Raw genomic sequence first — 16,377 nt, forward strand, 5'->3', positions numbered from 1 at the left:
GAGGGAGGGAGGAAAAGAGGAAGGGAGTAAGGAGAGAAGGGAGGAAGGAAGGAAGGAAGTATGGAAGGAGGGGAAGAACGAAGGAAAAATTAAAGAAAGAGGGAGGAAAGAAGGAACTATCAAAAGAGACGGGGTCAATTTGACCCGGGATGATGACAGGAGGGTTATCCTCCCTTCCTCCCTCTTTCTTTAATTTTTCCTTCGTTCTTCCCCTCCTTCCCTCTTTCTTTGCTCCCTCCTCCTTCCATACTTCTTTCCTCCCTTACTCCCTCCTTACTCCCTTCCTTCCTCATTCCTTCCTTCCTTCCTCCTGTCCTTCCTTCCTTCCTTCCTCATTCCGTCCTTCCTCCTGTCCTTCCTTCCTTCCTTCCTTCCTTCCTTCCTCATTCCGTCCTTCCTCCTGTCCTTCCTTCCTTCCTTCCTCATTCCTTCCTTCCTTCCTCCTGTCCTTCCTTCCTTCCTTCCTCATTCCGTCCTTCCTCCTGTCCTTCCTTCCTTCCTTCCTTCCTCATTCCGTCCTTGCTCCTGTCCTTCCTTCCTTCCTTCCTCATTCCTTCCTTCCTCTTGTCCTTCCTTCCTTCCTTCCTTCCTTAACCTGAGGACAACAGGAGGGTTAAAAGCCATCTGAGGCTTTTCTCTCCTCCGTCTCTCATCTTACTTTGTCGTAAAGCTGTTTTTGATGCAGTGCTCGTATCTTATAGGTTGTAAAACAGAGATTTTCCTCTTTTAATGATGTGAAGTAGTTTTAAAAAAAGAAAAGAAAAGGAAACTTAGCCGCTAACTAAGTGTCTCTGTTGGCCAGGCGGACCTTTCGGATACAACGAAGTGACCATGATACCAGCTGGAGCGACTCACATCCGAGTCACCGATAACAGCAGGAACTATCTGGGTAAGGTTCAGCCTGTCACACACACACACACAAGCACACACACAGACAAACATGAGCCACCTGGTCTCTCTGCATATATATATATCAGTTTCGGCTCTTTGTAGATGAAAGCTCTTTGTGTCTCAGGGTCCGTAGCTGCAGTTTAAAATCAGCTTTAACCTTAGTGTCGTCCTCCCGGGTCAAATTGACCCCGTCTGTTTTGACTGTTCCTTCTTTCTTTCCTTCCTTCCTTCATTCTGTCTGCCCTTCCTCCCTCCTTCTTTCATTCCCTCCTTCCTTCTTTCCTTCCTTCCTTCCTTCCTTCCGTCTGTCCTTCCTTCCTCCTCTCTCCTTCCCTCCCTCCTTCTTTCCTTCCCACCTTTCTTCCTTCCTTCCGTCCTCCCTCCCTCCTTCTCTCTTTCTTTCCTACCCCCTACCTTCCTCCCTTCCTTCTTTCCTCTGTCCTTTCTTCTTTCCTTTCCTCCCTTCCTTCCCTCCTTTCTTCCCTCCCTCTTTCCTTCCTTCCATCCTTACTTACTTCCGTCCTTCCTCCCTCTCTTCCTCCCTCCCTCCCTCCTTCTCTCTTTCTTTCCTCCCCCCTACCTTCCTCCCTTCCTTCTTTCCTCTGTCCTTCTTTCTTTCCTTCCTCCCTTCCTCTTTTCCTTTCTCCCTCCCTCCTTTCCTTCCTCCCTTTCCTCCCTTCCTTTCCTCCCTTCCTCCCTTCCGTCCTCCCTTCCTCCCTTCCTCCCTTCTTCCTCCCTCCCTTCCTTCCTTCCTCCCTTCCTCCCTTCCTTCCTTGACTCGAGGACAACAGTGAGGGTTAACTTCCTCTCCCCAGAGACAGGAGAGGGGGCTCAGTGTGCTTTCCAGGTAACATAATAACCAAAGGGCGTCTATTCTCATCCTTGTTTATGGGACCAAAATAAAAACGGTTCCCAAAAACGGCACGCACTGTGGTCTTGAAAGGGCCCCGCTAGTAAAAGGCTTTGTCTGGCCACTGAGGCAAGGCAGGTGAAGGCGCTTGTTTCCAGTTCATGTCATGGAAAATCCCTCTCTCAGTGCCGAGGAGAGGCAGCTGCCTTATATAGTCAGGTGGCATATTTTCTGCCTCTGACAGCCTTTAGCCTTTTACCTCAACATGACCCGCTGATATGGAGAGCAGATTTCTGGCATTAAAGGATATGTCTGGCACTTATCTAGATTTTTATTGTCAACAAATCTCTTATATTGTGCCTGTCTGTCTATCCAAAGCCTGATATATGGTATTCCTCTGTGCTGTAGACCTGTAGCTGTTGTCCAAAAACTATTAAAAACATGTCAGTGAGTTACAAACAGCTTCGGCACATCAGTTTGTTTAAAATGGATCCAAAGACTAAAAACTAAAAGCAGCGATCGTGTGTTCAGTCTCCAGAGAGTCATTATGTTTAAGGCAGAAAGAAATGAGCATGTGCATGAACTCAGTCCTATTTACAGCTTTACTATGTTGTTGCGCTACATGCATGGACGTTGCTGCCATTACATGAGGGGGGGCTGAAATGATTAGTTTGGACCCCACCCCCCCACTTTTATTAAATATATACTTAGGGTTTATTCGTTTTCACATATGTACAACACAATAAACACAGAGACAATATAGTGTCATTTAACAATAACTCATGGTCTCTATCGTGAGGTTAGATCCATCCAGTCTTTATAGATCGTCCATTTCCCCCCCATCTGTCTTCACATGTTGATTGTTGTATTCTTATAGTATGTATACAGTAAGTCTCTCCATAATGTGAATCTCTTTAATAATGTCCAGCCAATTCCTCCGAGTAGGTTGGTCCTCTTTGTGCCATTTCCTTGTGATAGCTTCATCATCATCATCATCGTCACAGCTACCATTAAATTCACTCTGCTTGCTTATTGAGAGAATCCCCAAATCAATCAAACTCCTTCCCAACATTTTCATTGCTACTTTACACCCAGATTCTCACACAGTGTTCACACACATACACACACAATCATGGGCGCTGCTGACTGTAGCTTATCATTGATGCTCAAACACCAGGTAGCTAAGTTAAGGTGGGTAGCTGAATGGTTAAGGTGCATGCCTAAAAAATCTTTTCAATGCTTCCGACACCCATTGGTACATATCACAACTTCTTAACTTAATCCTACATTATTATAAATATGTCAAAGAACTTCAGTATAAATGAAGTTGTTATGATATGTAGCACAACAAGCTAAAGAAAAGTAGATAGATAGATAGATAGATAGATAGATAGGTGGATAGATGGATAGATAGATAGATAGATAGATAGATAGGTAGATAGATAGATAGATAGATAGATAGATAGATGGATAGATGGATAGATGGATGGATAGATAGAGAGACAGATAGATAGATAGATAGATACTTTATTGTCCCCGAAAGGGAAATTTGTGCTGAGACAGCTGCTGCCATAGTTAAAAAGAACAAAGTAAGTAAGTAAAGTAAAAGTAAAAGTAAAGTTGCACATTTGCGCAACAGTAGCATCTGCCTTACACAGAACTACTCTCTGGACACTGAAAACACCATCACTGTCTTTAGTCTTTGGAGCCGTTACCAAACTCTTCATAATAAAGGAACATATCACAAAGTGTATCTGTGTTTTAATAGTTTTTGGACAACCATGGAGGTCTGTGTGGCGCGGGGGAATGAGATACATCAGGCCTTTGAATACAGACAAAACACTTGTTAGCAGAATGAGATCATTGTTGGTTTAGCTCTGCGTGTGAGTTTTGTTGACAATAAGAAAAATATAGAAAATCCCAGAGCCTTATCCTTTAAGTCATAAGAAATATTTGACTAGTGACTCTCTTATCAACACAAATGTCCCCCCCCCCTCCTTTCCTCCTTTCCTCCCTCAGCTCTTCAGAACGGTCGCTCCCAGTTTGTGATCAATGGCAACTGGAAGATTAGCATCCCGGGCGAGTATAGCGTTGCCGGGACGAAACTGCTGTATCGGCGCTCTGCAGACACCTGGGAGAGCTTCGAGGTGCCGGGACCCACAATGGAAGACCTGCATCTGATGGTGAGAGTCCCTGAAAGATGTCTAGTCTCAGGAGGTGGAAATCTCTTTAACCCTCCTGTTGAGTTCGAGTCAAGGAAGGAAGGGTGGAAGGAAGGAAGGAACGACAGAAGGAAGAAAGGGGGATGGAGGACGGAAGGAAGGAAGGGAGGAAAGGAAATAAGGAAGGGAGGAAGGAAGGATGGAGGAAAGAAGTAAGTAAGGAAGGAAGGTAGGAGGGAGGGAGTAAAGAAGGTAGGAGGGAGGGAGGAAGGAAGGAAAGAAGGGCAGAGGAAAGAAGGAAAGAAGGAAGGAAGGATGGAGGAAAGAAGTAAGGAAGGAAAGAAGGGACGAGGGAGGGAGGGAGGAAGGAAAGAAGGAAGGAAGGAGGGAGGGAGGGAGGAAGGAAGGAAAGAAGGACAGAGGGAAGAAGGAAGGAAGGAAGGACGGAGGAAAGAAGGAAGGAAGAAAGGGAGAAGAAGGAAAGAAAGAAAGAAGGAGAGAGGAAGCACAGATGGAAGGAAGGAAGGAAGGAAGGAACAGTCAAAACAGACGGGTCAATTTGACCCGGCAGGACGACAGGAATGTTAACATGTAACACCCTTTTGTTAATTTGAACTTAATTGGGAAGTCATTATAAAGCTTTGCCTTGTTTGCTCTCTCTTTCATTTCAAAATAAAAGTCAGGCGTGCTTTATTGAGGGCACGGCCGTAACTCTGTTGACTCACCAGACACCATCAGGCCAGCCAGGAAATCTCTTTAACCCTCCTGTTGTGTTCGAGTCAAGGAAGGAAGGAAGGAAGGGAGGAAAGGAAATAAGGAAGGGAGGAAGGAAGGATGGAGGAAAGAAGGAAGGAAGGAAGGAAGGAAGGTAGGACTGAGGGAGGGAGGGAGTAAAGAAGGTAGGAGGGAGGGAGGAAGGAAGGAAAGAAGGGCAGAGGAAAGAAGGAAGGAAGGAAGCACGGAGGAAAGAAGTAAGGAAGGAAAGAAGGGAGGAGGGAGGAAGGAAAGAAGGAAGGAAGGAAGGACGGAGGAAAGAAGGAAGGAAGGAAAGAAAGAAGGAAGAAAGGGAGGGCATGGCCGTAACTCTGTTGACTCACCAGACACCATCAGGCCAGCCAGGCAGGCACCAAAGCCAGTAAAAGATTAACACATTCTCCTTTCTCCAACATTGTGCAACACTGAAGGTTTTTGGCTTATCATTTAAAAGCATTTCACATAATAATAATAAGAAAGAAAAAAACAGGTTTGAATTTAAAACAAATAATTGATTGCTTCCAGTGAAATTCTTTTTACACATATCTGACCTGGCTTCACTACCAAACAGATGTTAACTATCGGTTCCTCCTGAGACACAATAAGAACATGAGTTTCAGCTGCGCTCACTTTGCTTCACTAAGCTTTTTTTTTTCCCCCTGTGTGTGTGTGTGTGTGTGTGTGTGTGTGTGTGTGTGTGTGTGTGTGTGTGTGTGTGTGTGTGTGTGTATAGTGTGTGTGTGTGTGTGTGTAGTGGAGTGTGTGTGTGTGTGTGTGTGTGTGTGTGTGTGTGTGTGTGTGTGTGTGTGTATAGTGTGTGTGTGTGTGTGTGTAGTGATTGTTCCTGGGATTCATTGCCTATAATTTTGCCTAGGGAGGGAAAGAGGAAGGAAGGAAGGATGCAAAGAGGAAGGAATTAAGGAGAGAAGGAAGGAAGGAAGGAAAGGGGTAAGGAGGGAGGGAAGGAAGGAAGGAAGGAAGGACTTGAAGAGGAAGGAATTAAGGATAGAAGGAAGGGAGAAAGGAAAGGAGGAAGGACGCAAAGAGGAAGGAATAAGGGAGGGAGGGAAAGATGAAGGAAGGAAGGAAGGAAAGAAAGGAGTAAGAAGGGAGGGAAGGAAGGAAGGAATTAAGGATAGAAGGGAGGAAGGAAAGGAAGGAAAGGAGTAAGGGAAAGAGGGAAAGAGGAAGGAAGGAAAGGAGGAAGGATGCAAAGAGGAAGGAATTAAGGAGAGAAGGAAGGAAGGAAGGGAGGAAAGGAGTAAGGGGGGAAGGAAGGAAGGAATGAAGGAAAGGAGTAAAGGGGAGGAAGGGGGGGAGGGAGGGAAAGAGGAAGGAAGGAAGAAAGGAAGGAAAGGAGGAAGGATGCAAAGAGGAAGGAATTAAGGAGAGAAGGAAGGAAGGAAGGGAGGAAAGGAGTAAGGGGGGAAGGAAGGAAGGAATGAAGGAAAGGAGTAAAGGGGAGGAAGGGGGGGAGGGAGGGAAAGAGGAAGGAAGGAAGAAAGGAAGGAAAGGAGGAAGGACGCAAAGAGGAAGTAATTAAGGAGAAAAGGAAGGAAGGAAAGGAGTATTCCTTTTAATATTAAATGTTTGTTTTATGTAAAGCACATTGAGTTGCCATTGTGTATGAAATGTGCTATATTGTATAAATAAAAGTGCCTTGCCAAAAGAAGTACAGAGAAAGAAGTGAATGTATCTAATTTAGCCGCCATGCCTTCTTTTTCATCCCTCATTTATTTGAGTTGATATTGTAACCCTTTACCCTTACCTCACCCCCTCCTCCTCCTCTCACCCCCCTGTAAGGATTACAAGGCAAGGCATGTTTATTTATGTAGCATGTTTCAGCAACAAGGCAATTTAAAGTGTCTTTACCTGGAACATAAAGGGCATTAAGACGGGATGTAAAAGACACACACGAGATATTTATATAGGATTTAAAACTAAATCATGAGAGTGCAGCTGCAGTGCAGGGACACAAAGACCAGGAAGGGAGGGAGGGAGGGAGGGAGGGAGGGAGGAAGGAAGGAAGGAAGAAGGAAAGAAGTAAGGGACGAAAGGAAAGGAAAGGAAAGGAAAGGAAAGGAAAGGAAAGGAAAGGAAAGGAAAGGAAAGGAAAGTAGGGAGGAAGGGAGGGAGGAAAGAGTGAAGGCGGGAGGAAGGAAGGAAGGAAGGGAGGAAAGGAAAGAAGGAAGAAGGAAGAAAAGGAGGAAGGAAGGAGGGGAGGATAAAGGGAGTAAAGGAAAAAGGAAGGAAGGAAGGTAGGAAAGAAGGACAGAGGAAAGAAAGAGAAGGAGGGAGGGAGGAAAGAAGGAAGGGAGGAAGGAATAAGGAAGGAAAGGAGGGAAGGGAGGAAAGGAAAGAAGGAAGGAAAGAAGGGAGGAAGGAGGGAAGAAAGGGGGATGGAGGAAGTACAGACAGAAGGAAGGAAGGGAGGAAAGGAAAAAAGGAAGGTAGGAAAGAAGGACAGAGGAACGAAAGAGAGAAGGAGGGAGAGAGTAAGGAATAAGGAAGGAAAGAAAGGAGAAAGGAAGGGAGGAAAGGAAAGAAGGGAGGAAGGAGGGAAGAAAGGAGGACGACACAAGGGTTAAAGCAAAGAGCTAACTTTATTAAATTAAATGTTAATTCTTGATCTTGGAAGTTGGAAACAATAATTGGCAAAAACAACCTCAGCATGTAACTGAATATAACGTCTTAAATTGAAAGCACCAGAAAAATAGACCTAATGCTGAGATTGTGTTGTTGATTATAAAACCGTAAAATAGATTTCATGCATTTCTAAGATCAGATAAAATATAAATATATATATATATAGGGAGGGAGGAAGAAGGAAGAAAAGGAAGGAGGAAAGAAGGAAGGCAGGAGGAAGGAAGGAAGGGAGGAAAGGAAAGAAGGAAGAAAAGGAGGGAGGAATAAGGAAGGAAAGGAGGGAAGGAAGGAAAGGAGGGAGGGAGGAAGGAAGGAAAGAAGGACAGAGGAAAGAAGAGAAGGAGGGAGGGAGGAAAGAAGGAAGGGAGGGAGGAATAAGGAAGGAAAGGAGGGAAGGAAGGAAAGGAGGGAGGAAGGGGGGAAAGGAAAGGAAAGAAGGAAGGAAAGGAGGGAGGAAGGGAAGAAGGGAAAGGAGGAAGAAAAGGAGGGAGGAAGGAAGGAAGGAGGGAAGGAAAGAAGGAAGAACAGGAGGGAGGAAGGAAAGAGGGAAGGAAAAAGGGAGTGAAGGAAGGAAGGAAAGAAGGACAGAGGAAAGAAGAGAAGGAGGGAGGGAGGAAAGAAGGAAGGGAGAAAGGAATAAGGAAGGAAAGGAGGGAAGGGAGGAAAGGAGGGAGGAAGGAAGGAAGGGAGGAAAGAAAAGAAGGAAGGAAAGGAGGGAGGAAGGGAGGGAGGAAGAAGGAAGAAAAGGAGGGAGGAAAGAAGGAAGGAAGGAAGGAAGGGAGGAAAGTAAAGAAGGAAGAAGGAAGGAAAGGAGAGAGGAAGGAAGCAGGGAAGGAAAAGGAGGGAAGGAAGGAAAGGAGGGAGGAAGGAAGGGAGGAAAGGAGGGAGGAAAGGAATGGAAAGAAGGAAGGAAAGGAGGGAGGAAGAAGGAAGAAAAGGAGGGAGGAAGGGAGGAAAGGAAAGGAAAGAAGGACAGAGGAAAGAAAGAGAGAAGGAGGGAGGGAGGGATATAGATATAAAACCTCTAACATGTGTCCGTGTGGTCTTCGTTTGCAGGTTCTGGCGACCGATAAAAACCCGGGGATCGAATACGAGTACTGGCTTCCCCCGGACCAGTACGCCCTCTACCACGGGAGGAGGAGTCCGCTACGTCAGGCTCACCACACGGCCAGCTACGTCCCCTGGGAGCAGCCCACCACCACTACACCCACTACCACCACCACTACTACCACCACCAGTACCCGACCTCCTCCCGTCACCCCCCGACCCCACTGGTGTAAGTCCTCCCGGGTCAAATTTACCCCGTCAAATTCTTCTTTCCTCCCTTCCTTCCATCTGTACATCCTCCATCCCCCTTTCTTCCCTCCTTCCTCGCTTCTTTCCTACCTTCTTTCCTTCCTTCCATCCTTTCCTTCCTTATTCCTTCCTCCCTTTCTTCTTTCCTCCCTCCTTTCCTTCCTTCTTTCTTCCTCCCTTCCTGTCTCCTTTCCTTCCTTCTTTCCTTTCCTTTCCTCCCTTCCTGTCTCCTTTCCTTCTTTCCTCCCTCCTTTCCTTCCTTCTTTCCTTTCCTTTCTCCTTCCTTCTTCCTTCTTTCCTTTCCTCCCTTCCTCCCTCCTTTCCATCCTTCTTTCCTCTCCTTTCCTCCCTTCCTCCCTCCTTTCCTTCCTTCTTCCTCCCTTCTTTCCTTCCTTCCTTGACTCAAACATATTGTGTATCCTTGAAGTCAACAAACATTTACTTCTCCATAAAACATTCAATCCTGCAATGGAGCCGTGTGAAACTTTTTAAACGTTATCAGGATCCTCTCATAAAAACATCAGTGTAGCTGCTAGTGTAGATCTGCAGGCCTTAAAAAAACATTTAATTCACTTTCCATTAAATAAAAAGGCCACATAAGGTTTTAAGAAGCCTTAAATTAAATTGAATTTACAAATACTTTCTGCCAGCTATAAACAGTAATATCAGTGTTTGTATATCGCTGCAGGCTGTGAGGAGAAGATTTACATCTATGAACTAGAAGTGAGACAGGAAGTAGTTTGATTCTTTTTTTTTAATGGAGTTTAATCATCGCTATCAGCCCTGCAGCAAACACTGTCACTACTGATAGTTACCGTATATACAAAACTCATCCACTGAAAACTAAAATCTACCTGGATTGATTATTTTTGATTAATGGTTAATCCATAAAAACATTCCTTGCCACTTACCTGAGTCCAGGTTATGTTAAATGATTAATTATATTACTAGGAATTATATACACAACTAGGAAGCACTGATAAAAAAGTGTGATATAAATGTTAATAAATTAATGTACTTAATGAATAATTGGCTTTATTGGCCCTACTTGTTTTCTATCATTCTTTTACTAGTATGACAGTAGAAAAAGTGTTAAATTGCCTTTTATGTGGTGTTAAAAAAGGTTATTCACATTCTAGGTTCACGAGATATTTGAGTACATAAATCATATTTAAATAAATACATAATAATACATAAATAAATCAAATATTAGCATTAAGCCTCCTGTTGTCCTCGAGTTAAGGATGGAAGGGAGGAAGAAGGAAGGAGAGGAGGGAGGAAGGAAGGAAGGGAAGGAAGGGAGGGAGGAAGGAACGATGGAAGGAAGGAAAGGAGGGAGGAAGGAAGGAGGGGAGGGAGGAAGGAAGGAAGGGAGAGAGGAAGGAAAGGAGGAAGGGAAGAAGATAGGGGGAGGAAAGAAAGAGAGAAGGAAGGAGAGAAGGAAGGAGAGAAGAAGGAAAGGAGGAAGGGAGGAAGGAAAGGGAGGAAGGAAGGAAGGAGGGAGGAAGGAAGGAAAGAAAGAGAGGATGGAGGTAACTTTGTACTTCTAATTTATAATTTATAAGCTACAAATTTCAGCAATTAGTCATCAACTATTTAGTTTTAAGTCTTTTTTTTAAAGGAAAAATGCTAAAATTCTCTGATTCCACCTTCCTAGATGTGGATTTTCTGGTTTCTGTAGTCCTATGTGACAGAAAACTGAATATATAACTGGCTATATCTTCTTTACTTTAAGTTTTAAATAACTCTTAATCAAACTGAAGTCCATGCACATCCTCACAGGTGTTTTCAGTCATGCACTAATAGAGAGAGATAAAGACGTGAGCTTTCCAAAACCAACAGGTGACACTTAACAAAGCAGGAGAAATGAGGGGAAATGTCAATCAGTCGCGGTCCGTACACACAACCCCACCCCTCCCCTCCCCCCTCCACACACACACACACACACAGAGTCCTGAGAAAAAAAAAGTCAAATCATGCGGAGTAAATGAAAACACCTGCTGGGTTGCTGGGCGGACGATGGGCTCTGAGTCTTCGGCCACATTAAGACACAGAACAGGAGTCGGTCTGCAGGCTGACACGGTGGCTGCTGCTGAGGAATGCGGCTGCTTTATCTCTCAGTGATAAGCCTGCGGTAGTACACACACACACACACACATCTGCTGACGCTCTGCTGCTGACGCTCTGCTGCTGACCTCCTTAAATAACTCAGAATTACATGTTCCTGTCCAAATCTGTCCGATACTGGAATTAATCTAAATATTCTCCAGCTGGTTGGATTCACGCCAAACAAGTAATTGAGTCTATTGACTGTATTGTTGTTGCCAGAAGTAGTGAGTTGATTGTTGATTGTTTCCTAGGTAACACAAGGTGAGCAATTGTGTATCAGTGAACCTTGCTGAAAACAGGAAATCACACATCTCACCCTAAAACTCTTTAACCCTCGTATCGTCCTCCCGGGTCAAATTGATCCTTTCTTCCTTCCTTCTGTCCTTCCTTCCCCCTCACTCCTTCTTTCCTTCCCTCCTTTCCTTCCTTCTTTCTCCTTTGCTTCCTCCTTTCCTTCTTCTTCCTTCCTTCCTTCCTTCCTCCCTCCTTTCCTTCCTTTTTGCTTCCTCCTTTCCTTCTTCTTCCTTCCTTCCTTCCTTCCTTCCTTCCTTTGCTTCCTTCCCCCTTTCTTTCCTTCCTTCCTTCCTTCCTTCCTTCCTTCCTTCCTCCTCCTTTGCTTCCTCTTTTCCTTCTTCTTCCTTCCTTCCTTCCTTCCTTCTTTCCTTCTTCCCTCCCTCCCTCCTTCTTCCTTCCTTCTCCTTTGCTTCCTCCTTTCCTCCTCCTTCCTTCCTTCCTTCCTTCCTTCCTTGACTCTAGGACAACAGGAGGGTTAATAGTGATTATAACAGAGCAGCTTTGCACATGATTCATTTTAAATTGCTGTGAAATTACACCTTCATAATGTTTCTGCCGTCATCCTTGAAATTAAATTGGACATTTGCTTCTTTTAAAGTTCACCCAAATCACAACCCCCCACCCCCCCACACCTCCACCCCCACCCCCCAAAAAACATGTTTTCACTTCTTTCTGATATGATCCAGCCAGCCAGATCATTGTGGTTTCATCTGTGGAGGTTTTTTGTTTTCGCTGAGATTTCTGTCTCCTCTCGTTAGAATTGGAGGTTTATATAATTAAATTTGGCATTTTACTCAAAGCATTGAAAAGTTAATGCAATGATTAATCGATTAGTTAATTTGCAGCTGTTTTCATAACTAGATAATCATTTTAGACATTTTGTTTAACCTTCCTGTCGTCCTCACAGGTCAAATTGACCCTGTCTGTTTTGACTGTTCCTTCCTTCCTTCCTTCCTTCCTCTGTCCTTCTTTCCTTCCTTCCTTTCTGCTACCGTCCTTTCTTCCTTTCCTTTCCCCCCTTCCTTCCTCTCTGCTACCGTCCTTCCTTCCTTTCCTTCCTCTCTTCCTTCCCTCTTTCTTCCTCCCTTCCATACTTCCTTCCTTCTTTCCTTTCTTCTTTCTCTCTTTCATTCTTCCATCCATCCATTCATTCATCCTTCCTTCCTTCCTTCCTTCCTCTGTCCTTCCTTCCTTCCTCCCTTCCTTTCCTTTCCTCCCTTCCTTCCTCTCTGCTACCGTCCTTCCTTCCTTCTTTCCTCTGTCTTTCCTTCCTTTCCTTCCCTCTTTCTTCCTCCCTTCCATACTTCCTTACTCCTTTCCTTCCTTCTTCCTCCCTCCATCCTTCCTTCCTTCTTCCTCTCTTTCATCCATCCATCCTTACTTCCTTCCTTCCATCTTTCCTTCTTTCCTCCCTTCCTTCCTTGACTTGAGGACAACAGGAGGGTTAACATAAATATACATATATTTGTTGTTTGCAGCTTCTCAGATGTGAGGATTTTAAGATTTTTTGTGTCATACATGACAGTAAACTGACTTTCTTTGGGTTTTAGATTGTTCATCTGCCCAAAAACAACATTTAAAGACGTCATCATGAGATCTTAGAAACTGAAATGGGCATTTTTCTCTCTCTTTTGACATTTACAGGCAAAATAATAAGGAAATTAATTCTTAAAACTTCATATAAAAGCACATATTTAGACTATATTGTAACACTCCCATACTTAAACACGTTTTAAATATATGGTCTTTCTTTATAAATTGTAAAATGATATTATTGATCTTCATGATACATTAAATTATCACTGACTTGAGTTCGCCAGCTGCAAATCTCATAACGAAGAAAGTAGAGAGATTGTAGCTATAAATGCTGGTTTGGGGGGTTTTATGTCTTTGTGGTTGAACATTTGTTGTTTACTGAAACATTTCTGATGTTAAACAAGACTATTTATACACCAAAGGCATTTCTTTTTAGAGAGAAATCTGCAGTTTCATTAGAGCAATATGTTCAAAGAATTTCCTGTTTTTTTTTTTTTTTCCTATTTCAATAAAAGTTTGAATTGTTTGAAAGTTAAATTTGACAAATTTGGTATCTGGAAGTGAACTACAGCTGAAGTTCAGCCGAGCAAATGGACATATTTTAAGGCCCAACACATGTAACATGAAACAGGTTTTTAATTATCTACAGCAGAAGAATATAAACTTTATTATTACTATATTTATTCAGCTCTCATAGTCTTTACTCAACAATACCTGAGAGGAAGAAGTATTAAAAAATGAGCTCTAAGATAAGCTAATGTATATTTTACTGTTCAAAATGCTACAGAGGATCATTTTTTTGTGTATAACTGCAAAAAAAATCTGCTTTGAGAAGATAAATATGAAAAGAAAATGTTCATGTTAATGTTATTTTCATGATTTGTGTCTCATTAGTAAGGCCTGTGAAGCCGCCTCGCCAACCTTCCCACCACAACCGCCACCAGCGTCCGCACCACCAGCCCATCCTGCCCCGCCTGGAGCGGGAGGAGAACCACAGAAACCTCCTGCCTCATCCTATACCTGGACGTACGTTCATTACTGCTTCATTTATTTAAAGGTTTAGAAATCAGGGACAATGCACATTAATAAAACATGCCAGAATTAGCCAAAATGCTATTTTACATCTGCGGCCCCTGGACTGATGTTAAATAGTCACTCTAAAGGAATATAAAAAGATTTAGTTTTAGGCATAGAAATAACACATTAAAAAATAAGAAGATTAATCTGAATAAAAGCAAAAAACTATGTAAAAATCCATCCATACACACACAAGCTAACAAAGACTCAGCTAACACAAGCTAACAAAGACTCAGCTAACACAAGCTAACACAGACTCAGCTAACACAAGCTAGCAAAGACTCAGCTCAAAGGGAGCGTACCTATGTTCTCCGGGCCCTATGTTCCCCAATCGTGGTTAACTCGGTTGCTAGCTCAGCGGCTAACTCGGCTGCTAATTCAGCTGCTAGCTCGGCAGCTAACTCGGCGGCTAACTCAGCTAACTGGGATATACGGGGTCATCCCTATGTTCCCCGGTCACATACAAAGCGGGGAACATAGGACCCGGGGAACATATGGGATGATCCCAACAGCTAGCAAAGACTCAGCTCAAACAGCAGACAGTTGCTGACAGACAAAAACAAAAACAACTGCTTTATTACTCAGTCACAATTAATCACAGGCTACTAAAAAGACTCTCTTCATCTCTATATGATCAGTAGAGAGTAAGGATACAAACATACTATGAGTGACTGATCATATCGATGATGTAATGCTCGGGCCACACTGAAGCAGTTAGCATCAGACGCCATATGCTAATGTTTGTCGTGTTGATAGAATAAATATGTCAGTTTTTAAGACTTGTTGTCAGCTTACATTAACTTGCATAATATTTGTGATGCAATATTTTTCCTGGCACTATTTTTCTGAGGATGATGTCACTATTTTTATTATTTTTTAATTAAAACTTGGTTAGTGTTAGTTATAGTCTCATCTCCTAACCCCCCCCCCCAAAAAAAAAAGACAGCAAACTAGCATATTTTCCAGCATGTGGAAGAATTCGTTGTAAGTTCTGTTTTTCATATTAAACTCTTAAATTGTGAGCTTACGTCTGCTCGGTTTATCCTGCAGGGAATTGTGGAAAATGTCTTCGGGTCAAAGGTCGAAGGGAACGCCAGAGACAGTACTGCCAGAAGGACTTCGGTAAGTCTTAATCCTGTTACGCCAAGTCAATCATATTTGATCCATGAGTTTTAGAGAGCTCTACTTCACTAGTATAAAAACTAGTTCCTCCTTTCCTTCCTACCTTCCTTACTTCCTTCTTTCCTTCTTCCCTCCCTCCTCCCCTTCCTTCTTTCCTCTCCTCCTTTCCTAACTTCCTTCCGTCCTTCCTTCCTCCGTCCTTCCTTCGTCCCTTCCTTCTTTCCTTACTTCTTCCTTCCTCTCTTCCATCCTTCCTTCCTCTGTCCTTCCTTCGTCCCTTCCTTCTTTCCTTTCCTCTTTTCCTTCTTCCTTCCTCCCTTCCGTCCTCCCACCCTCCCCCCTTCCTTCTTTCCTTTCCTTCTTTCCTTCCTTCCTTCCTTCCTTCCTTCTTCCTTCCTTCCTCACTCCCTCCCCCCCTTCCTTCTTTCCTTTCCTCCTTTCCTATCTTCCTTCCTTCCTTCCTTCCTGCCTCCTTCTCTCTTTCTTTCCTCCCTTCCATCTTTCCTCCCCCCTGCCTTCCTCCCTTCCTTCTTTCCTCTGTCCTTCTTTCCTCCCTTCCTCTTTTCCTTTCTCCCTCCTACCCTCCTTCCTTCTTTCCTCCGTCCTTCCTTTGTCCTTTCCTTCTTTCCTTCCATCCTTCCATCCTTCCTTCCTCCCTCCCTCCCTCCTTTCCTTCCTCCCTCCCTTCCTTCTTCCCTTCTTTCCTTGACTCAAGGACAACAGGAGGGTTAATAATGGTCCAGGTTAAATAACTTTCATATATAAAACTAATTTTCCTGTTTGAACTGAAATATAAAAATCTTTATTTCTCATCAGTTTTCCGGGTCCGAGTCCTCGGGAAGCTGTACAGAGGCGAGGAGACGCGTTACGACGTCCAGATCATCCACACCTACCGGAACCGCTTCCGCCTGGAGCACCGGGAGTTCCTCTGGGTCCCGAACGTGTGCGACTGCCCCAACGTTGAGGAGGGGCGACAGTATATACTGATGGTGCGTCGGCACATTAACTATGAGCACACGTTAAACCGCATCCTGCTGGAGGAGGACAGCTACGTGGTGCCGTACTCGCCCAGAGAGGACGAACTGGTGCAGCTTCTCGAAACGCATTGCAACAACAGAGGACGCCGACAACGAGCAGAACACAGGGGATGAGTGTGTGTGTGTGTGTGTGTGTGTGTGTGTGTGTGTGTCGGAGATGATAAAGCTCATACTGAAGCTTTATTTTTCTTCCGTTGTTTCATTTCTGGACCCCTTTTTAACCCTTGTATCGTCCTCCTGGGTCAAATTGACCCTTTCTTCCTTCCTTCTGTCCTTCCTTCCCCCTCACTCCTTCTTTCCTCCCTCCTTCCTTCCTTCCTTCTTTCCTTCCCTCTTCCTCCTATGCTTTCTCCTTTCCTTCCTTCCCCCTTTCTTTCCTCCCTCCTTCCTTCTTCCTTCCTCCCTCCTTCCTTCCTCCCTCCCTCCTTCCTTCCTCCCTCCTTTCCTTCCTTCTTTCCTTCCCTCTTCCTCCTTTCCTTCCTTCCTTCCTTCTTCCTCCCCTCCTCCCTCTTGACTCTAGGACAACAGGAGGGTTAAAACATCATCATCACGCTCCTTGTGGATTTAAGCGAGATGACAGCTGGATCGTTGACGGATATTTTCA

The 16,377-nt window shown here is 44.1% G+C and overlaps 1 protein-coding gene across 1 annotated transcript in view; it reads left to right on the forward strand.

Annotated features, from left to right (window-relative positions):
* adamtsl5 (ADAMTS like 5) overlaps nt 1-15,887 on the forward strand; it is a 19,478-nt gene extending 3,591 nt beyond the window's left edge. Inside the window, exons 2-7 of the mRNA XM_053324173.1 lie at nt 803-889; nt 3,761-3,924; nt 8,359-8,578; nt 13,432-13,563; nt 14,665-14,736; nt 15,553-15,887. Coding sequence (XP_053180148.1) covers nt 803-889; nt 3,761-3,924; nt 8,359-8,578; nt 13,432-13,563; nt 14,665-14,736; nt 15,553-15,887 — 1,010 coding nt within the window. The remainder of the gene's footprint in view (nt 1-802; nt 890-3,760; nt 3,925-8,358; nt 8,579-13,431; nt 13,564-14,664; nt 14,737-15,552) is intronic.
* The last annotated feature ends 490 nt before the right edge of the window (nt 15,888-16,377 follow it).

Source organism: Scomber japonicus, chromosome 1 (assembly GCF_027409825.1).
Source record: "Scomber japonicus isolate fScoJap1 chromosome 1, fScoJap1.pri, whole genome shotgun sequence".
In the NCBI taxonomy this organism is placed as follows: domain Eukaryota; kingdom Metazoa; phylum Chordata; class Actinopteri; order Scombriformes; family Scombridae; genus Scomber; species Scomber japonicus.